We start from the raw sequence: 24581 nt of genomic DNA, 5'->3' as shown, positions 1-24581 counted from the left end.
TGCAGTAACGTACTTTGGTCAGAAGATGGCAGTGTAACGTATTGCTATTGGCTATTCCGTCAGCAAAGAGGAAAAGAACAGAAAGAAGTAGTAGAAGTAGAAGTAGAGAAAGAAGAACAAAAAAGAGCTTGCTAATCAGAGAACTTTTGCCACCAACGAGAGAAAATGGAGAGAAGACGCCAACAGCGCAAACAGTTTCGTTTTCTTCTTTTGGGTTTCGGGCAGAGCAGAAACTGATCAGTTCAGTTAAAGTTCTGATCAGCTGATCAGTTAAATGTTCAATACGTCAGAACTTATTCGGAAAAAGTGTTTCCATCTTCTCAAAATAGTAAAAACATTTTAATGTGCATTTTCAAATTTTGGTGTTTCCATCAAGCTTTTCTCATGCAAATCTTCAAAATGCTTACTCAGCACAACTTTGGAGACCACTGCTCTAGAAGAAACGTCAGAAAATCACAGAAGGCAATACAATCTATCAAGAGGAGAACATGGATATCTGCACCAACTTTCATGACAATCCATCCAATCAGTTGTTGAGTTTAGTTGTCCTTACTTTTATCAAGAAGTGCACAGTTTAGTCTGGACCAAATTAATGGATCCCCTGCCATTGCCATCCATGGAGCAATGCCATCAGTATGACTAAAAAAGATTAGTTTTATTATGCAATCACAGCTGATTTATGCTTTTTTTTATTAGAACAGGAAATGCACCATTTAATGTTCATACAACTATCACAACAGGTGCATTAATGAAACTGCAACATTAATTTGTGTAATCTTCTTTTCCACTTCCTTCTAGTGGGCACTCAATGATTCAGGAAGTCCTAACCAATTTTAAGCTTTCTATTTAATTAAGTTTTATTACTTTATTTATTAAGTTTTTAATTAAAATCCTACTCAAAACACACAAGCAAAATAATAGTTTGGTGTACTTGCAGGCTTTGCAAACACCAAAAGAGGCATGGCACATGAACCGGCAAATGGTGTGACAAATTAAATTCTTGTGCAAACAGCATCGACACGTCAACACCCAGGGCTCACAGAGACCAACAGTGAGGTTCACGGCCGCGAACAAACACATTTAACCATCACACACAAAGTTAGGAGAAGACATATGACGCAGAGGCAACTCTAATTCGTTTTAGGCATGTAGCTGCCAAATAAAAGCCATCATTTATCATCAGGGTGAAGGTAAAAGCACTTACACTCTTACATAAACAAACACACAGATTTATAACAAGGATTTTGGACATAATGAGTCCAAAACCTACCAATGCAATCTGTTCAGATTAATGCATAAATTTGTCAAAATGGCTCGGTACTTGTCTTGCAATTTTCATCTCCTATCAAATTCCTAAAAATAGTTAGAGTCATAATATATAACTTTTTGGCATTAAAATGTCTAAAAACAACAACAACTAGACCTTAGTTATATATTTTGTTGAATGACAATTTTCAAACCCAGAGGAATTCATAATTCTAATTGTTGTCATGAGTTGACTTTCAAGCCACATTTTTTCAATATCATTTTTTCGAACTTACTTGTCTTTTTAATTATGTATTTTAACTAATTGGACGTTTGGAAGTTATCAGAGAAACAAGCTGAGCGACAGTTGCAGCAGTCCACCAAACAGCATTGAAGAAACGCTAAATTTTAAACTTGAAACTGCTTTATTCTGCACTTTTATAGATTTTAATTACCTGGTCCATTTGTTTTTGGAGAGAAGGAGACCTCTGTGGATAATTTGGCTCCCGGTAAAAAAACCTCAATGATGAACACTGAAGGAATCCTGACAACTCCCACACAAGATCCCACACGACTTCACAACATCACCAAACTCTTCTCGTCTTTTGTTACCGTTTTGATTCTGCAAACAACAGAAAATCAGATACTCTCCGGTTAAAGTTAAAGTAATGGAGTTAAACAATAGCATAATCAACTTGCAAAACCTGTGGATAATTTGTGCGTAAATGTAGAATATCTACTCCTCCTCGGGGTGCATAAAAACCCCACATTACAAGAAAACAATATGAAATGTGGTCACTGCAACACACATACAAACACACACAGCTTTTGTCTCTTGTGATTAGCGGACAGTGGGTGTGGAGATCTGTAGCCTTGAGGCTTAATGAGGCGCCTCTGCAGAGCGTAATGAACACTGTCGCCTGTAATCCTGTCATTAACACCAGCGTGTAGACAAAACCTCTGTGCTGCACTCCTGTTCAACTTTCTACTTTACTTTTTGAATATCTCCCACCAGTAGGTATCACACTCAACTTTTCTCTAAACTGCTCTTCAAGTTAAGTCAAACTTTATTATAACCCATCGGAGACATTTAGCTGCAGCCAGGTAAAAAGGAAGAACAAAAAAACAAAAACTGCTGAGTTTAAAATACATAAAGTGCAACAATACCTTGGTTAGGTCATGGTCACCTAAAAAACCTTTAAAAAAATGCTCTTTAATGCAAAGCACTCCTGTAGCGATTACAGTTGGCTCTTAAAAGTTATCTTACTTGATTCCTGTGGTCTAAGGCTAGCACCTTCAGGTTGAATGCACTTATTGTAAGTCGCTTTGGACAAAAGCGTCAGCTAAATGACATGTAATGTAATGTAATGCAGAGGATATATGTGCAAATTTGTGCAAGTTGTTATAGGAATAAAGTGCGAAAATCACATGCGAGTGCAGACAAAACAGACTTTGAATCTTTGTCTTTTTTAACTGGGACTTTGCACCTACTTTCTTACAGTGTTCTCAACTCTGTTTTATGCAAATCAAAACTCAGCAAAACTTCACAGTCGGCACAGAAATTGACAATTTATAGAGTTAGATTTGCCGAAAAATGCTCTTTTTTGGGACGTTTTTAAGTCTGAGCAGCAACAACATTTTTGCTGATTTTCCCCTCAACAAACAGAGACTTAAAAGGTACAGTGTGTAAGATTTGGTGGCGTCTAGTGGTGAGATTGCAGATTGCAACCAGCTGAATAACCCTTCAATCACCCCTCCCTTTCCAAGCAGGTAGTTGAACCTACAGTGGCCTTTAAGGTATAATGTTATTACTGGTTTGTGTATGTAAACATGGCATTTAAAGGCCCCTGAGCCAGACAGAGAGATAACACAGGCGGTTGAGCGAGCTTGGCATTGAATGAAGAGAGGAGCAGCATCAGGCAGAACAAAGCAGTAAATCGGAGGAGAAAAACAACGTTATTTTCAGATTGTTTCACAGTGGGTACGTCTTTAAAAGCAAATAAACACACCTCCACACACAACCCTGCAGGAAGGTGCAGCAGTGCCGGATTTTGCATAAATGCAGCCAAAGAGAAAAGTACTGCAGAGGAGAAAGACAGAGGAAACACTGAAGCACATAACAACACACTGCCATGTAACAACCTGATCTAATGTCAGGTCGCCAAATACTGCCTGGAGCCCAAAAGCTTGACAGGTTTGCATGCATATTGATGTCATGAAACTCGTGCAAATGCAAGCACAAAAAACAAATAAAACAAAGTAAAAGTTGAGTCAGGATGATGATATAATTGCATGCAATATATTCCTCATTCATCTTGCCAGTCAGTCTTAATTACACCAGATTATAAGTGATGATTAACGATTCTCCTCTTCGTTCACTCGTCTCTCCTGATTGAAATTCAAGACTGAAAAGTTCAGTCAACAAAGATTATTTTTGCGTGCTTCAGCCACAGTGTATTTGTCATTCATCATGCATTTACTCTTCTCAGGCACGCTCATTCATCATGTCCTTCAAAGCGCTTCTATTTGTGTTATCAGCGTTCTCATCAGCTGATCATGTCATGTGAAACACCAATATGGTTCGTATCAACACGCAGCTTTACAGAAAATCGTGTAGTATACCTTTAAGATGATTCAAAATCAAAAGACACTATTTGCAGCCAGTTTGATTTGGACATTCAGGAATAAAGAGCTCATTCTAACTAACAAAAAACAAATGATTCGTTGTTTCAGGTGACAAATGAAAATGTAGTTATGTAATTTCTGCCAATAATCCCCATTAAATCATACAGACTGCTCCTTTAAAAACAAAAATAAAAAGCTTACATGTCAGAAAAAGCCTCAAACAGTGTTTACACGTCTGCAACAGTAAAAGTACGGTCGTGTTACATTTCTGTACTAGAAATATTTCACTGCAGGGCACAAAAACAGTCTGCACACTGTTGCTTGCTCAAAATAAATACTTTATTTCTCCTCTCTTTTCTCTTCTTTTGTTTTTCAAGGCAGCACTTCACCTGAAGAGGATCTCTTCCTTGAATAGAGAAATAGAGGAAATTAACTATTTTATTTGAAGACTAACAGTGTAAAGGCCTCCTTTATGCCCTGCAGTGAAGTGTATTAAGTATTTTGCCCAAGTGTGCACCTACGGCCTACGAATATGCCCATTATTTTCTATTAAAATGTGAACAAATGGTGGGGAAAACAGCATGCATTTTTCTGTTTTTCAAGCTGATTTTCCTGTCAAAGATCGACTTTGACCCAGCAGATTCCATCAGTCAGCCAATAGAAACACTGACACACTGTTTAAAAGTGATTCATGCCTATATTTATAACATTATCACATTACCAGACTAGAAAATTGTACCATTGCTCTCCTCTCCTGTCCTTTTTGGGGGAAAAGTGCAGCACAATTTTATCTAACAGAAATATGACCATACGTCAGTGGTGAGAAGTGTCCTGTTATATGAATATCAGGCCGAGCTGTGCACCTGCATGAACGTGTCTGAGTGTGATTGTCATCTGGTAGCTAGGCAGTTATTGAGCGAGGTTGAGCGCTGAGGGTGAAGCCTGAGTGAAGCAGCTGGTGCCAATCAGTTAATGCGAGCACTCTGCCTGAGACTAACATGATGCTCCATAACATTATCCAGGTTAGCTCTCTGTGCATGGTAGTTGTGCAAAGAAACTTTGAACCAAGGTTGCATTTCAAATTAGCTTTTAAAAAAAATCCAATAAATCACAGTGAAAGTCCAGCACGTACAGAACAAGGAGAGCTCAAAGCACCCAATCTATCAGGATTCGTTTATTTATTAGTTCCTGTCAGTAAGTGTGTCTCCATCCACCTTTATGTGCATGAAAACAACCCTGAGTGGATTTTTAAAAGTAAAATATTGCAAAATTGAATATTTTCTATTCGGCTGTGGAGAATTGCTGCTGTATAATTATATTCACAAAATCCTGACATGCATGAAGCATGTTTGTCATTCAACACTAAAGAGAAAAAAGCAGCAGACAAAAACATCAAATCTATGTGGAGCAATGAGAAGAATGTATCCTTCCTCAAAGTAATACACAAATCTAATGGATATTACATTTTGCATATTACTTTATGCACTAGATGGAATGCCATTATTCACGTAAAAAAACCCAGCAAAATTTAGGCAAAATTCTAATTATAAGAAGAAATAAAATAAATGCAATAAAATGCAATAAATGTTTAAACTGGCATACTGTACCTAAACATTTCATATAACATCCCCATTCTGTTTACTAAATTGTTCAATTATTATTTGTTATTTATTATTATTATTATTATTATTATTACATCCTCATTCAGTTTACTAAATTGTTCAATTATTATGTGTTATTTATTATTATTATTATTATTATAATTATTATTATTAAGGCACTCATATATTCTGTATTGCTTTTAAATAAGTATTCTCCTGTAGACCAATTGAACTCATTTATTTACAATTCTTTCATTTTATGGAATATTGTTTTTATTCAGGAGGGACACATGTCCTGAATATTTAGGGGACATGTCCCCCCAGGATCTGTGCCCAAGGAACATTATTATAACATTAGATTATTATAACTATTCTTATTATATATTATATAATAATATTCTTATTATATATTTATTTTATTTTAATTATTATTAACATTTTAATGTGTGCAATAGGGATCATTTTATTCATTTTTTATACTGTTGTGTGGTTTAATCTACTGTATAACAATGCATTATTTGTTATATACTTATAAAAAGGTTTTTAACATTTTTATCTGCAAGTAACTAAAGTCAACAGATTAATTCAGTGTAGTGAACAATACAATATTTCCCTCTGAAATGTGGTAATAGTAGAAAGAAGCATAAAGTTAAAAAACAGTACAGTAAAGGTACTTTTCCATCACTGATTACTTAAAGTATTGGCCAAACTTTCACCCTCCATCTTTGCTGTTTGCATGATGCACCATGAAAATTTTAAAAGTGAAGCTTTTAGAGCAGAGAATGCACTTTTAGGAATACATGACAGGAGCAGACATATAAATTATGGCTGTCATCCAGAGAATTGGATCATGTCTTAACCTCTCCCTGTCCCCCACTGCTCTTACGTCGAGCTCTAAATTACATTCAGCAGAAAGGTTTGAGAAATCTCACAGTGGCATCTCCGGCAGAGCGAGACAGACGACAGCAGAATAAATTGGTGTTGGCAGCTTTAATAGACAACTTTGTTGAGATGTCAAACCTGATTGGAGATTGTTAAATTCAGCTTATGCATGCCTTTATTTTTCTTGTCAACTTCACAGCTCCAGATTGAGCATTCAATTTATTTTGATACAGCTGAGGTCACTGATAAGGGATTGCACTGCTGGTGTACATTTAAACCTTTATTGTAGAAAGAAACTGTGAAAAACAGGCATTGTTGGAATTTTAACTTTCCAACAGACTTTGAACGTATCATAGAAAGGTTCTGTTATAAAAACTAACCAAAACAAAGCTTAAAATTATGATATTTGTGTCCAAATCACTTTATTCTACAAGTCTCATTGAAAACGTCACCAGAAATAAACTGTTTGGAATAACTAGATGCTGTTAAAAACATCAAATTCTGCACTACACAGCGCAACTAAGAAACTGATTTATTTTGCTGAGGCAAACGGTCAAATGGCAAATAATCACTGAAAATCTGTTTACACAGAGCAGAGAGGAGAGGACAGGAGAGGTTGCAAGTAGAGGTTGTAAAAATGCAAATAGCGCAATATGGATAGCATATGGAGACACAATTTAAAAAAATATATTTTTTTCCAATATTCATGACACTTGCAGGTTCTTGGAAAAGTATTTTGTATAAAAATTAAATTTTATTCCAATTTAAAAAAGAAAAAAAAGAAAATTCAGCTTGCATTTTCTTTTTTTTTATGAATTATGTCATTATAACTGTGTTATTCTGCCCAAAATGCATTTTTGAGTTATTCCCACATCTAGCAATAATTATGTTGATTCCATAGAGGTGCAGGATTTATAGATTGTAGTGGAATACAAGGCCACAATGAGTAAAATGTAAAAACAGCAGAAAACCCCCCAAAAAACCCCCAGAAAGAAACAAAAATACTGAAAAAATGCATCCTTGAAGTGTTTTTCTTTGCTCCCAGACTCCACCTCAGTATGCATTATGTTTTACTAAAAGATCCCAAATGATCTCACCTGTCTGATGGCGTACAGCAGCTTGCCGTAGGAGTAGAGGATGACGCTGAACGGCAGGACCAGGCAGAAAAAGAACAGGCAGAGGATGTAGGAGACATTGTTTGTCGTCTGGGTCCTCCAGTCCACCGAGCAGGTGGTGCCGGGACCCTCGGGCCCGTAGCTGCTCCAACCCAGCAGCGGCGGTACAGTCCAGACTATAGAGTAGAGCCAGGAGAAGCAGATCCCCCCCATCGCTGGGCGGAAGTCCCTGCCGTCGGCTATGGTGGGCCTTATCATGGTGCAGTAACGCTCGTAGGACAGGACGGCCAGCGAGATCAGGGAGACGATGCCTGAGGAAGGGGAGGAGAGAAAGTGTGTGACAAAAGGGTGAAAAAAGGAGCACAATATCAAGTAAATATTTCTGCTTTTGTCATTGAAGTCATAAAACTCATGCATATGCAGGTTTTGTCTCAATTTGCAGTAGGGCTGGGCGATATGGACCAAAAGTCATATCCCGATATATTTAGGCTGAGTATCCATATATGATATATATCCTGATGTTTTAATCGCAAAGTGATTCAGTCAAAGTCAAAGCCAAATATGTCATGCCGCAAGTAGTTTCATTGAAACTTTTTATTTAAGTGAACATCAGGAGTATTTAAAATCAAAGCTCCATAAAGTGCACATTTGAATAAAAAAATAGCCTATGAAAATAAATAGGCCAATCTTTTTCTGAAATAAATATATTTATAATAAAAAAGAATAACAAACATTACAAAATAACTTAATATGGCAAACTCTAGTAATATAATATAAAGACAGGGGGGAAAAAGAACTATATTGATATATCGCCCAGCCCTAATTTGCAGCACGATAAAGAGATAAAACCCTAAAAGTTCAGTCAGGAAGACAATATATTTGCATGCAATATATTTCTCATTCATCGTCCTTTTCAGTCTTAACTATAACAGATAAGTGATGATTAACACTCGCTTGTCTCTTCTGACTGAACCTTTGAGAGAGCTTTATTTCAGTTAGTGAGGACTGTAATTTGCATGCATAGACCAGTTTATTTCTAATTTATCCTACATCCAACTTTCTCAGGCATGCTCATTCATCATTTCCTCCATTGTCAAAGGGTTGTGTTATCAGCATTCTCATCAGCTGATCATATCAATGCAACAGCACTCTGACACACACACACACACACACACACACACACACACACACACACACACACACACATACACTTTTGTGGTCAGCCTATCATCTCGCCGCTGTCTCTTTTAAACAAGTCACTGGCTTCATCTTAATATCCCTCCTCTCTCCTCCATCACTTGACCCGTAAATCGGTCAAGACCAACCACCTTGAAGGATGTCTTAATTGCTTCGTGCACTTACAGAAGAGCAATAAGCGAGGATTCACAAGTGCAGCCTAAGCCGAAGTCAGAAACAAGGATCTCTCCCTTAGTTCATGCTAGGGCTGGGCAATAAATGGAATATTAATCAAAACCGACATTCAGATTCTCTAACCGACGTAATCTCGCCCATTGCATTATTTGGATTATTTTCAGGGCAGAGAGAAAAATGCTGTGTCTGTCGTTTGGACACATTTTGTTTTCAAGCGCATTCAACACCATCCAACCCAACAAACTCAAAAACAAGCTCACAGAGATGGGAGTGGTTCTTTCCTTCATCTCCTGGATCACAGATTACTAGGTGTTTACCTGGATAATAAGTTGGACTGGTCCCTAAACACAGACGCTCTCTACAAAAAGGGGCAGAGCTGCCTCTTTTTCTTAAGGAAGCTCAGATCTCTGGACATCTGTAGTAAGATGGTGCAGATGTTTTATCAGTCTGTGGTGGTAGTGTGTTGTTTTATGCTGCAGTCTGCTGGGGAGGCAGCATCAGACACAGAGATGCAAGGCGGTTGGACAGACTGGTCTAAAGAGCTGGTTCTGTGGTTGGAGCCAGGTTGGACACACTGGAGGAGGTGGTGGAGAGATGACCTGTCAAGATGTTCAAGGCTATCTTGAAATACCCAGATCATCCGCTACACAAAACCGTTATGGACCAAAAAAACAGCAGTGGACGGCTCCTCTCTCTCTCCGTTGCAGGACGGAGAGATACAAAAGATCCTTCGCTCCTACAGCCATCAGGCTGTCTCATTCTAACAGAGTTACCAGACTAACTGAATTTCCCCTCGGGAATCAATAAAGTAATTTTGATTTGATTGATTTGAAAAAAGAACAAAAAAGTCAAATGTAAAAACTGCAGAACAAATGTTTACAAGAAATGCAAGTTATTAATTTTCTACTGTTTTAGAGAAGTTCATTTCTACTTGAAAAATAAAATATGATGTTTTCATTACAAGCGATGCTTTGATCTCAGTTGAAAATATTCAATAAATAACCACAAAATACTTAATCTGTGTGTTTCCTTCGTTTATTTAAAATCACAAAGAGATGCACTCTTACACTAGAAAACATTTCCCAGCTTTAACAGTTACAGTCGAGTCAGGCCAGTGAACTATGAGGGCAAAAAACGAAATAATCATTCATTAATCGTAATCAAGGTTAATACTCAATTTATCATGATTTTGAGTTAAGGTCATATCGCCTAGCCCTAGTTCATGCTACAGATACGAGCATCCACCTCCTCTCCACCGCCCAGTGTTCCCAGACTCTCAGCTCCATCATCCCACCAGCATCCAGCCTCCACAGGGGGCTCTTCTCTTGCTGCTGCTCAGTGCAGTCCCTCCAGTCACGATTATAACAAATCTCCCTGTTGAGTCTCAGCACGAGAGACTCTGCCAATCCCCTAACCATCTGCTATGATAATCATCACATATTCTCTGCTATAATAATCTTCATATCATCTGTTATAATAAACAATTTTGTTTACTCCCTTTGCTCGTCTCTCATGATTGAATCTCCTGAATCGTTTTGTTTATGTTTCTTTCCATTACTTTACTTTGTTAACATAGATAGTGTGCGATTCCATGTACTTTTTTTGAGAATTGGTGGTTGTGGGATGTGGATGTTTAGGGGGAGATAGCAGGTCAATAATAAATGCCACATAGAAGTAACCATGTATGTAAAGAGGAGACTTGCTGGAAACCAGAGAGCCCATTTCCATTGAGATAGCATAACATCAGAGGTCACATGACCACTTTGAAAATCACCATGAAACATAAAAAAATAACATAACTTTCCAGCGTTATTTCGAAAACTTCCCACACATATATACCTATGGATTCATTAGATCTTCTAGTTCCATATGATACCAGTATCTCCAGTATATTCCTAAAAATGAGCCCGCTATGGCCTCCAGAAAAGAAAAAAAACGGCAATAATTCTGACAGGATGATAAGTATTTAAGAAGTTAAAATTACAAGTATCATATAAAAACTAGTAGAGACTGTCCTCTCCAAAAACGACCCCATGAGTCATTTGTACAAACAGCTTTTGTTACGTTTAGTGTAGACAGTGACCTCTAGTGGTCATAATTTTGATGGAAATTAAGGAAGAAGTGAGGTAACACAGTATAAGAGAAAGAAATTAAGTACAACAATCTGAAATCCAAAGCGAGTCAATTTACTGTAACGTAAGAAAAGAAAAATCTGAGATGAATGATTTATGACATTTTTATTTGTTGGCAATGATACTGATTCATTTTGTTTTGAATCTAATGAATATTGTATAAAACAAACAAATTTTCCATCATACATTATTACATTTTCAGTTAAACACTGTCAAAGTGTTGCAAGTAGACTTTTAGCTGTGTCGTGAATCGTGACTACACAAGTTGGGAGCTAATTGGCTCTTTACATCCTCAGTTGTTCACACTAGAGGAAACATGCACAGAAACACTAATTTCCCTGTGAGCGGGGGCAGACAGCTGGACAGCCCTGTGAAGTCTTTCTCTACATGTTAATTACTAATCGATTAATGAGTTGTGTTGAAGTGAATTGTTGCTGAAGTCTTAAATCAGAGCTCATCAGCACATGCAGGCTGAAGAGCACTTTAGCTCCATAAGGGACAGAGACGTTGATTACAGACAATCACAGCACCTCTGTGCATGATGAAGGATTCTGATTGGCCGACACCGTGGCATATTTAGTGCAGACAGGTCTGCAGCAACAATAAATGAGAATCTTGAGAATAATTGAGATGAATCGTCTTCATTTCTGGCAGTTAGATAACACATGTGAACTCAACTGGTCTGCCCTTTTGGGTCAAACAGATGCTTATTTAACATCAACATACCATGATCATATAATAAAAGATGTTTCTTTCTGTGATAAATTAGTAAACTGATTTATGAAGAAGTATAAAGGACAAAATAATGCCATTGATGTCCTTAATTAATATCAATCTACTCTGGTTGAATAAGTTGTAGCTTGTTAGATCGATCGGCTTTTGAATGACCTGCAATTTTTGTTACCACCACTAGAAGTCGCCAAAATCAAATTACTTTCAAATCCTACTAATCAAGAGTTTTAAGAAATAAAGCTACAACTAAATTACAGAGGAACAAAAGTGGCAAATCTACACATCCATGGTTAATCATAAAAGTATGTTCTGCAGCATTTACAACATAAATCAAGAGAGATAGTTTCAGCTTTATAAGCGGTTACCAGCCGAGGGTTCAGGACCCCTGCAGGGTGACAATTATACAATCATGGAAAAAATTATTAGACCATTGTTTTCTTAAACTTCTTGTTCATTTTAATGCCTGGTACAACTAAAGGTACATTTGTTTGGACAAATATAATGATAACAATAAAATAGCTCATAAGAGTTTAATTTAAGAGCGGATATCTAGCCATTTTCCATTGTTTTCTTGATAATGATTTTGGTTATTATCAAGAAAATGATCAATTAATCAATTAAGTGAATGCATCGGCTATAGTGAACATTATACTCGTCTTTCCTGCAGCTTTGAATAATCATACGTGACTGTTATACAGTGTTTACCGCACCAGCTTGGAAAGAACCTCCATTTCTGTGTCCATACTTTCAGTCTTTGTTGACTTAACTATCCAAAAGTTTTCTTCTGGGTTTGTGTGTGCATTGTTTCTGTTCAGGCTTAAAAATTGAGGAAATATAATAGCCATTTTTCATAGTTTTCATGATAATTACCAAAATCATTATCAAGAAAACCATGTGAAAACTTTAAGTCTGTGCTTCAAATGTAAAATATTCAAAAAGTAGCCTACGTTTATTTAAAAAATTGTAAAATTGATTCTATGGGTACCCTTGGGACTCTCTTTACTTTCTGCTAATTTCACACAGTTTGGGAACAAAATCATGCAGTTTTACCTGCAGAGCTAATGTTTTATTTTCCCTGATTTTATATATATTGTTGTATACTGGTTTCCCAAAACGGTCTAGGAGTGGCATAAATTGGGTATAAATGGAAAACTGAGACTCTGATTGATTCAATGAGCACAAATATAAATTAATTTGTGATGATGTAAGTCAAGGGTATGAATAGCTTTCCTATTGACAATAATTCGATTTCTGAGCAGTATCCAGAACAGAAGTCCTCAAGAGGGGCAGAGAAACTCTCATTTATTTTCACTTGATCTATTTGTGACATAAAGAAACATCAATTAGTGCAGCTTTAATGTTTTTCCCATGACCATGGAATCATATATTTTTGGCACCTAACTAGCTATGTCTCTCTTTTGATCGTTAAAGTCTTGTGACCTTTACATAATGATGTAGTTGGACGTAATCAGCTGACAGATTATCCAATATCTCCTTTGTGCTAATAGCCACAGGCACACTATCGATCACCTGCAGGGTCATTATGTAAGCAGTATGTCATAAAGGTCAAGAAAACAAAACATGGAGAAATAAATACTGAACGCCGTCTCCAGCCTACTCTTATGGATTGATTTATTATGAAATGTCTGCTACCTCAGCAACAGGGAAACTTCTCTTAACAGTGAACATTTTTCCATTTATTTCCCGTAATGATTGCACGGCCTCTCTCCTCTGAGCCTGCTGGGGGACGTATCGGTCCCTAACGTTGGCTTTGATTCAAACATGGCCCACTTTGATTCTCCTCCATGCATTTTAATGGCTTTTTCACCTGAGGCCTGACTCTTCTTCACACAGCTCCGGAGTGGTGCGGAATAGATTTATGGTGAAATGAATGACCCGGTGTCCTAAGCCTGAGTCAGCACAGGAACTAATCATCTTTCATTGTCTCCCTCTTTTTCTCTTTCTGTGTCTCGCAATTTATATGACCCTATTCCTTTCTCTCCCTCTGTTAGTTTCTACCTCACCTCTGTCTCGCTCTCTTCTTCTCTCTTGTTTCAGATCCAAATGATGGCAAAGCAAAAGCACTTTGCTGAGTGTGCAACATCTGGGTGTTACTTGCTAGATTCAGCACACTGAGACGGAGTTGATCTCAAGTCTTTTTGCAGTAATATAATGTCTTTCCTGCATTAAAATGTCCCCAAAAAAAGAATGTTACATATTTTGTTGAGAATTTTAATCTACACAACAGTCTTTTCCTGTTAATTTGGTTGCCTTTAAATGGTGTAAAAATCTCCTTTATGCATGAGTGTTCATGGTCATTTAAGTAATTGGAAGGTGGTTTGAAATGCAATAAATACGATTTTAAAGAGGTTGATGGGCGGTGTGTCGAAAGGGTACTTAAAATAGGGTCACAGTCTGGTTGAGTGCATTGTGGGTCAAAACAACATAATTGCAGATGTACGTGCGACTCAGAGTGGCAATTCCGCATGTGGTGGTGCAGGTGGTGCACACGGTAGTTTTTAGAGTAGAGGTGGGGGAAATCAATACAGCATAGTATCAGGATATTTTGCATGGCAATATTATATCAATCTGCTGGCGGGCAGTCAGTATTTTATACTGGAAATACTGGTATCATCTGCAAAGTTAGGCTTTTTTTAATGTTTCATTAAAAAAAATTCAGAGCAGTGAAGCTTAAAGTTTTTGAAAGTTTGATAAAATGCTGCAGTTGTTGTCGTCCATACATGTTTGATATCAGTTCAGTTCAGTTTGACTGAATACTTTGTTGGTCAGTCTGTGGGTTTGACTCTCATTGTGGAGAAATCAAAAGACTGAAGTAAGATTAATAGACTGAGAATTTTCTCTTATTTGACAAAACAATTTTCTCTTATTTGACAAAACAATTGATTCAATTTAATTTTGTGGACACAAAATGCAGTTAAACAGTTAAATCTCAATATATTGTATCGCAATACCATATCGCAAATGCTTAAAATCGCAATAATATCGTATCGTGACTCAAGTATCGGGATAAAATCGTATCGTGGGGCCTCTGCTGATTCACACCTCTAGTGTTTTTCCTTTGTATGTTTTATGTTTATGTGAGTGGGAGTTTTGTGTGTCACAGAGAGAGAGAGAACAAATAAACCTTCAAGGACATCTGTATGAATCGTGGCCATTATTTCACTGGACCGGTGTAGTTACAATGAGCGTTTGAAGCTGATATAAACTGACTTTCTATCCAGTTTAGATTGTGATCATTTTTAACTATATACTTTAATAGGATTACAGATTTTATTAGGATTTATTTAAGATTAACATCTTAAGTTACAGGAGAAACAAGCTGAGCAAATGTCTGAGAAACACTTGATTTATAATGTGAAACTGCTTTATTCAGTGTGTGTGTGTGGTTTTTTTTAAAACAGTTTTAATCGATTTGTCCATTTGGTTTAAAACAAAGGTGGAGACCTTAGTGGATAATTCAGCTCCTGGTATAACCTCCTGAACGTCTGGGTCTTAAATAAGAGCTTATTTTAACCACAGCAGAGGATGAGACCTCTGCAGATAAATCAGCGTATGGCTGGGCAATACGACTAATCTAGCATCAAAACAATATAAAAATGCCTAGCGTATATATTTTTCCCCACATTGTTTCTATCATAAACCAGCAGCCAAATTACATTAAGTGTCTGTATTCTGATCTGTGCATGTTGAAGTAAAGCTGAGGCGTGGTTTTGGTAACATGGATTATAGAGTATAGAAAAATGCTTTACCATGTGGTTATACCACATAGAAAGATTGAATTACCAGAAATCATGCTTTATCATAACACATATATCATTACTAAAATATGAAACATATCACCCAGCACCAATTTGCTTCTAAAAACTTCCTGCCTATGCATTTTATAGAAAATGACATATTGTGCATTTAAACATCATGCATATAATCTGATGTGTTTGTTGATTAGTGAAACAAGAGTTACATTTGTTAGAGAAACATGATCTTTCATGCTTCTAATTCACTTTTTGCACGTGTGCATGACAAAAATCGCTTTTAAACCAATGTGATGGGATGAAAGGAAACATTTTGAGTACAGAGGGCTGCAAATAAAGATTTTTCTTGAATTATATATCAGTTGTTCAGTCGATAAAGCCTCATGAGACATCTTGAGATTGATTATCCTGTCAGTTTAAACCAAAAGATTATTACTCTTTTATTATGGACACCAACTGAAAAGCATTTGAAGTCCCATCAGAGTCGTGGGAACTTAGATTTTATGTTTTTCCCTCCACCTTTCTAATGTGACAGGTGGCCTGCTTTTTAGCATTCTGCAAATATATATTTAGAGCAGGGGCACTTCCAGGAATATCTTAAAGGAAAAGAGACATACAGGCAGAGTGAAGAGTCTCTGCAGATACAGATACTGCCACACACTTCTCATGGATCATGAGAGATGTCTTTAAACCTTTAGGCAACGATCAAAACAGCTGCTGATAATTTTGCTGTCAGTGTATTAATCAATTAATGGTCCAAGCTGTGCATGGAGAAATATCTTCTTGTATTCAAAATAATTTAATTCAAAGTGTGACTGAAACCATGACGCTGGGAATTCCTGGAAGTCTGAACAGCTCACAGCCGAGCAGCTGACTGCCTGTAAAAACCAGCCACAAGTGCATCTTGTCTCACTCGTACAGAGTAGTAAAGCTTTATTGTCAAAATAAACTATGTGTGAGGGAGATCTTAGAGCTGACCTGCTACCTGGATGGAAGCAGGTTTCACAAGCAGGTTACTATGAGTCAGATTTCTCTGTATCGCAGTTTAAAAAATGCACAAATGCCCACAAGATTTACAACTAATAATGCTGGATATCTTTCAGATATTACCCAGCTTTACTTTTCCCCTGCACCTGTTGCTCCATACAGCATTTATGGACTGCTGCAGGACGATTGCAGACAGATACAGATGAAAAGAAAGATGCTAAAAATAGAATAAGAGTAGACAAGACAGACACATCAGTGTGAGCTCATGAAGGTTTTTTTCTCCAGCAGGACTGACCTGATGAGGCTTGATTACCAGCTTCCTATTTGATTAGCAGCTTCCTTCTGAATAGAGGAGCTCCGAAAAGGTGAAACAAGAACACCCAGGTTTTTTTGTACATTTTTATTTTGGGGGGGGGATTTTGGTTAACCCTCCTGTTATGTTGTGGGTCAAAGTTTAAAAATCTAAAATAATAATTTAAAAAAAGTAGATAAAAGTATTTTTTCATAAAAATTAAAAAAAATAAAAGTGTAAGATACATTTTTTTTAAACCAATGTCATGTAAAACCATTGTATTTTGTCTTTCTAATGTACATGAAAAAAGGTTTAACATGCATTTTTTTTAATAAATAAAAAAAACGAAACGAGTGAATTATCGTCATTGAACCATGATCTGTGAGAGGTACAGAACACCATTGTACTAAGTATTGATTGAAATGATTAGCAATGGAGTTATTAATGAAATATAAACAATGTCTATTGGTATGTTTCTGACATTTTTGGATAATTAAACATGCCCCAGGTTATTGCTGTTCCTGAAAAAACAAGGAGGGTTAAATAGCAGACTTTCTAGGTATTGAAAAGTTTTAAAAAATTTTTAATTTAGCTGACTAAAAAGGTCTCAAATGTATTAAGTTGTTTTTTAATATATTTTATTCATTATTAGGGTTTTTTTTTTAACATTTTATATAGGTGTGTACTTTAAATGAGTGTATATATATGTATCTTTTTTTTTTTTTTTACCTTGCCATTAAACAGCCCTGTTTAACTTTACACGAGGGTAATTGAAGCCTTTATCTATGCTCTCTTCAAAGACTCCAATGACTAAAACAGTAATTTTACCAGACAGAAGAGGACGTGAATTGGTCTCCAGCTGCCTCCATCAGTTAGTTTATTTGCGTTATTGTGTGACTTTGGGGAATCCAACATCAAACACTGACAAGCTAGACAAGACGTGGTTAGTACCAATGGATTCCAGAGGTCTGGTCTCATACGATGTCAATATCTCCCCTGCAGCATTAAACATGAGCCTGCTGCAGCCTCTGAAGGCTGGGAAGTCGGCTGACAAGGTCAAAAATGCCTTTGAAAGTCTTACATTAAACTTGGTGAACCCTGCATGAACCCCGAGTGGGTCATTTTAGTTGATACATAGGTCTTTACTGTGATGCACCTCGCACAGTTGAAATCACTTTGCGCATAAAAATTTGTTCTCAAATGGCCAGCCACTGAACAGGAGTTTGCATGTAAACTTTAACCAGTTCACTGACTAAAAAGGTACACTGGAAAGCCTCTTGAATGCAGAGAAAAATTGCTCGGCTATTGCACACATTTAATGCACTTCACAAGAGAAAAGGCAGCTAAATGTGCACTTTAAAGAGGCAATGCAATTCATGCTAAGATTTCTCCTCAGGCTGCAGTTTTTTCCCACTTAAAATACAATTTAGTCTGAACTCTGCAGAGTTCAAACCTCCTGCTGAATGTGAAAAGATCAAATTTAACTCAGTTCATAAGAGTAATTCAATTACACTAAAGGTCATAGCTTTTCCTTTCACTTAAGTGCTTTCACAGATCAGTTATCCTTATTATTGATTATTGATTACATTCTCTATTGCCAGACAAACCAAATGAGATTTAATCAACAAGACACTGAAAGCAGCAAATAAATGTGAATAATTGATTACATAGGATTTGTTGATCGGCCTCAGTTAATCGCCTGATAGTGTCAGGTAATAATTACTATTACTATTTCTAGAGTTACACAGTTACACCTGAACTCTGTCTTTACTATCGCTTACAAGCTTCTTCTTCTTTTTTTTATCAGCGCTGGTTCAAAGTGAAAAACTTGGTTCAACTTGGCCTTCATTTTGTTGTTTTTTTCCTCAATCTGATCAATTCTGACCAAACCACACATATAAATCTTTGATGCAAGTCCAGAAATACATTTCTAAAGAATGTTTTTCAGAAGCAAGCTGATGATCCTAACACATACAGTTTTAATGGTATTGGTTATTGTTTTTTTAACAATCACCTGCTGAGTCACTGAGAAACCTTGTGCAAAATGTATCATGAAAGTTCTAAAGTCACGGATAAACTGCAAATTAGATCAACTGTGCATGTTGGGTTATGGATCCAGGAGTTTTTGAGGAAAGAGTCCAAGTCAGCGGAGGTCTGAGGAGAGCAGGTAGCCTACTGTCAGTCCAGACTCCCAAGAGAAATCAAGCAATTTAAGAGCAAGAGCATCACCTTAGTGTGACTTACATCACGTCCAGACTCTGAAGATAAAACAACAGATTTAAGAGGAAACACAACTTTACTGCAAGTCAAGCAACTCTAAAGATTACTGTATCTTACTATGAGATGAGACTTAATTTAGGAGACACCTGATTTAAGAACCGACTAAGAACATTTTTAGAGCAACAACACCTTCCTGCACATCCAGAGTCTCCAGAGAAAGCAACTGATTTAAAAGCATCGATAACTCTTCATTGCATTTTACTGGAAGTCCTGGAGACTGCAGCCAGGCAACAACAGATTTAAGAGCAAACACCACTTTACTGCAAGTCCAGCCACTCATTTTAAAGAAACTAAACATTACTGTATCTTACTGTGGGATGAGACTCAATTTAGAAGACGACTGATTTAAGATCAGACTCCACAGAGAAACAACAGCAACAGCTTGCTATTAAAGTCCAGACTCCAGAGAGGAGACAACTGATTTAGGAGCAAAAACACCAGACTCTAGAGTCCCTGCTGCAAAGAAAACTTATTTCATATCAGTGGCAGCTTAGTACAAGTCCAAATACCAAAGAGAAATCAACTTATTTAAGTGAAACAACACCTCACTGCAAGTTCAAAATCCACAGAGAAACAACAGAAACTGCATGACCAGACTCCGGAGAGAAACATAAGATTTTAAGAGCAACAACACCTTTGTGCACGTCCAGAGTCTGCAGAGAAAACAACTGATTTAAAAGCATCGATAACTCTTCACTGCATTTCCCTGCATGTCCGAGACTGCACCGAGGAAACGGCAGATTTAAGAGCAACACCTTACCTCTGCAGAGAAAACAACATATTTAAAGCACTGTGCTGCACCGCACTGCAACAAGCATGACTCAACAGAGAAGCAACAGATTTTAAAAGCAACATCTTACCAGACTCCATAGAAAAAACACCTGATTTAAGAGCAACAACACCTTACTGCAAGTCCAGACTACACAGGGAAAACAGATTTATAACAGCAACACTTATGTAAATATCCAGTCTGCAGAGAAAACAACATATTTAAGAGCAAGAAAAAATTTCTGCAGGTTCAAACTCCACAAATAACCAACAGATTCTAGTAACACCTTACTGCAGGACCAGACTCCATAGAAAAAACACCTGATTTAAGAGCAACAACACTTTACTGCAAGTACAAACTACACAGAGAAAACAGATTTAACAGCAACACTTATGTAAATATCCAGTCTGCAGAAAAGACAACTTATTTAAGAGCAACACTTGCAACACTGCAAGTTCAAACTCAACAGGGAAACAACAGATTCTAGTAACATCTTACTGCATGACCAGACTCCATAGAAAAAACACCTGATTTAAGAGCAGTGAGACCCAACTGCAAGTCCAGACTCCACAAGGAAAAGAGTTTTCTAACAGCATCACCTTAGTATATATCCTGACTGCAGAGAAATGTAGTTATTTAAGAGCAAGAACACTTTACCGCAAGTTCAAACCCCACAGGGAGAGAACAGATTTTATTAGCAACACCTTACTGCATGACAAGGCTCCACAGAGAAAACAACCAATTTTAAAAACAACACCTTTCTGCATGACCAAAATTCATAGAAAAAACACCTGATTTAAAAGCAGTGAGACCTAACTACAAGTCCGGACTCCACAGAGAAATAGGATTTTTAACAGCATCACCTTAGTGAATAACCTGACTTCAGAGAAAAGTAGTTATTTAAGAGGAGGAACACTTTACTGCAAGTTCAAACCCCACAGGGAAATAACAGATTTTATAAGCAACACCTTCCTGCAAGTCCAGATTCCACAGAGAAAACAACAGATTTTAAAAGCAACACCTTTCTGCATGACCAGAATACATAGAAAAAACACCTGACTTAAGAGCAACAACAACAACTTACCGCAAGTCCAGACTCCATAGAGGAAACAACTGATTTTAACATCAACAATACTTTACCGCACTGTTAAGTGATCAATTCCAGACCCCAAAGAGAAAACAAGAGATTTAAGAGCAACAACAACACTCCTGAGAGCAGTAAAAGTTACAGAGATAGATGAGGAGGAGGAGGAGGAGGAGGAGAGCATCGAAGGAGAGATGTCTGTACAAATTGATTATTCATTTTAATTTGCACCCATTCACATTTGTCCTTTCAGTACAAAAAGATAAAAATCTACATTTAGTGAAGCTGTCATGAGCTGACGGGCTCAGCAGGCACACCCCCCAATCATCGTCTCTGTTCTCTAGTTATCTCTGCTCCAGTGGCTGGAAAACAAGGATCCTAGTTCCCGGGCACAGAGGTGACATTAATCAAGCCCCGGCAGTCATTAGAGTGATTGTCCTGGAACTCAGAGGTCACAGGTTTGATCCCAGCAACTGGAGAAGAGCTCTGTCAACAGAGCTGTGTGCACACATTTAAACACCAGGAAACAACTCCTCTAAGGATCAAGATAAAAGCCGAAACAAAAGCAGAGTTATTATCAAGGTTCGTACACTTTTTCAGTGGTCAGATTCAAGCACTTTTCAAGGACTTTCAAGGTCCGTTTTCAAGCTTTTCCAGGACCTTACAATGGTTGGAAGTTGCATGTTTTAGATCAGTGCTTACATGCTAAAAGGGGTAATTTCACTCAACCATAGAAGAGAAATACAGTAAGAATTTCAAGCATTTTCAAGCACTTTATCCAAAATCCATGCACTTTTCAAACAAAATACAACATTAAAAAATGTTTAAGCATTTTCAAGGATTTCAAGCATCCGTATGAACCCTGTATTGTGTAATACAGTCAGAAATGCATTTTCCATGTCCTTTTATTTATTATTTTTTTTTTTTTTACAGTGTTCAAAAATGTAAAGTTACCCCCGGGGACTAAATAGGAATTATGACACATTACCCTATCATATTATTCACGTTGCTGAAGGAAATTGGAGAGCTGTGAACAGCACATTAACTTCACAACTTAATGGGATTTTGATTGGAATTAACTGCAGAATAAAAATTAGTTAACAGAGTATTAATCATGTTAACGCTTTGATTGAGTTTTATGCTGCCCCTTGGTGAAAGCGATCAAATTATATCGTCATGCTCCTGCAAGCTGGAACAGGAAGAATACGTTATAGAACAGTAAATCTCACATATTATAAGGGAGGCGTGCTGCTGCTTAAGCTGAAAACTCTGAATTCTGTTCATTTACATGTATAAATTCTTGTTTAAAGATGATGAACTGATTAAATGATGTTACTTTTGGTGCTTGGAAATTGTTTTGGATGAAAGTGCATGGTGTGCAAAGTGGTTAAAATGAAAAAAGGAGTTTTTGGAGACCAGATTTTCATACATTCTGCAACATTTAGAGTAAATGTTTTGAGAAAAGAAGGCAATGTCCAAAATTACACACAAACACTGTGACTGGAAAGTAGTAGATGCTGCCACGTTAATATTCCATCTCTTTTTTAACGGTTAGACATGAAAATAAGAAAGAAACAATGCAATTTAAAGATTTGATTCGTTAAAGAACCTGAAAGGTGTTTCTTTTCTGTCTCCAGTGACTCACAATAAAATGAAATCAACTGCTCACCTAAACATGCGTTAACAAACCCGTACCAAACGCACCCAGCGCGTCCGATCAGCCACCGCCCCTGGGTGCTCGCCGCGAAGCTGAACGGGGTGCCCAGCATGCTGACCAGCAGGTCGCTGGCGGAGATGCTCACCAGCAGGAGGTTCATGGGCGTGCGCAGAGCCCGGTACCTGCAGAACAGCGCGAGCACCAGGAAGTTACTGAGAAACCCGATGGTGCCGATGAAGCCCAGGCACACCGCCACCACCAGGTGCCCCCTCGGGCTCAGGGACGGCGGGGGGAGAGATCCGGTCACCTCCTCGTACGCGTCCGTCGCCGCCGTGCCACCGGCTCCTCCCCCGGGACAGTGCGCACAGCTCAGGCTCACGTTGCAAACGATCATACCGGGCTGAGCAGCGAAGTTTGCACCAGCCCGAACTTTCCACGGCGGGACGGAACCATCCGGTCCGTGGAGTCTGTCAACTCATCTGGAGAAGCGAAGGTGCGCGGTGGAGTCCTCTGTTGCACCGCATGTGGCAGCTTCTGATAAAGGGTGAAGAAGGGAAAATAATGGGAATGTATCCAGTCCAAGAGAGCTACTTGGCAAATAAGTGAAAATTCAGAGGGCAGATGCAGGTGTCTGGTCAGATCCGCCCCTCTGCTGTGCGCTCCGGGTTCGGAGAGGTGCGCTCAGAGCTTTTATCACTCACAGCGCCTTTCAACGCGCTCAGGGACAAAAACCTCTCAACATGGAGCGGCGGGGTGGTCCGTGCATGTGTGTGTCTGCCAGCAAGCATGTGTGTAACAATCTCAGACCACCACCAGCAGACCCGTCAATGAAAGCATTGCATAACATTATTCAAAGTGACAAATAAATCACTGCAACTTAAAAGGAAGCTGGCTGAAAAGCTTAAAGGAGGAGTGAGGACTTTTCTTCACAGAGCAAACCTTCATGGTCGATCTCAGCGCCGTACTGCTGTACTACTGTATGCCCCATGTGTTTAACTTAAAGAAACCCTCTCACGTCGGTAGTGGAGGGGGGGGAGTCGATAAAGTATCTGACAGGAAATCAGCCGACTATTTTACAGCCAAGGGACAAGGACTGATTTCATCTGAAATATATAAAAAGGTCAATCATTATTTCAAACCCAGTAAATCAATCATCATGTAATCAGTGGTTGTGCCCAGTTTTGTAATCAATCAATACAGGTGACCACTTCTGTGTCAAGCTGCCCCATTAAAGAACCAGTGTAGGATTTAGTGGCACCTAGTGGTGAGGTTGCAGATTGCAGCCAACTGAATTCCTAATTGAATGTTGGCATTGAACATACAGTAGTGTTCAAAATAATAGCAGTCCAATGTGACTAACCACATTAATCCAGGTTTTTAGTATATTTTTTATTGCTACATGGCAAACAAGGTACCAGTAGGTGCAGTAGATTCTCAGAAAAGCAACAAGTTCTCCAATCAACTTTTTAATCAAAGTACGCCGTTCTTCTGATCAATGTCTTGAACGACACATTTTCCTCAGGCTTTCAAAGAGAAATGCATGTTCAACAAGTGCTGGCTTCATCCTTAAATAGAGGCCACCTGATTCACACCTGTTTTTTCACAAAATTGATGACCTCACTGATTGAATGCTACACTGCTATATTTTTGAACACACCCCTTTTAACTTATTGCCCAAGTGCACAGCCTTAAGAGCGTGCATATCACGAATGCTGGGTCTTGTTGCTTTTCTGAGAATCTACTGCACCTACTGGTACCTTGTTTGCCATGTAGCAATACAAAATATACTAAAAACCTGGATTAATCTGGTTAGTCACATTGGACTGCTATTATTTTGAACACTACTGTACCTGAATACATCCATTAGCAAGGTTTTTTGTGTGATTGTGACATAGAAATATGTTTATAGCTGCATACATTCAATGTCACTCAGACGGCGGGCTAATGGAATTAACACCTTTTAAGCCTAACCCTTTCATATTTACCTAACCTTAAAGGGATAGTTGGAATTTTTATTTTTTTTAAATTATATGATG

The 24581-nt window shown here is 37.9% G+C and overlaps 1 protein-coding gene across 1 annotated transcript in view; it reads right to left on the bottom strand.

Annotated features, from left to right (window-relative positions):
- tmtopsb (teleost multiple tissue opsin b) overlaps positions 1 to 23764 on the bottom strand; it is a 46894-nt gene extending 23130 nt beyond the window's left edge. Inside the window, exons 1-2 of the mRNA XM_059327289.1 lie at positions 22558 to 23764; positions 7451 to 7779 (exon numbers count right to left, since the gene is read on the bottom strand). Coding sequence (XP_059183272.1) covers positions 7451 to 7779; positions 22558 to 22939 — 711 coding nt within the window. The 5' untranslated portion in view covers positions 22940 to 23764. The remainder of the gene's footprint in view (positions 1 to 7450; positions 7780 to 22557) is intronic.
- Between the last annotated feature and the right edge of the window lie 817 nt (positions 23765 to 24581).

Source organism: Centropristis striata, chromosome 23, assembly GCF_030273125.1.
Source record: "Centropristis striata isolate RG_2023a ecotype Rhode Island chromosome 23, C.striata_1.0, whole genome shotgun sequence".
Taxonomy (NCBI): domain Eukaryota; kingdom Metazoa; phylum Chordata; class Actinopteri; order Perciformes; family Serranidae; genus Centropristis; species Centropristis striata.
The sequence above is the reverse complement of the archived record's forward strand: the minus strand, read 5'-3'. Positions and strand labels throughout refer to the sequence as shown.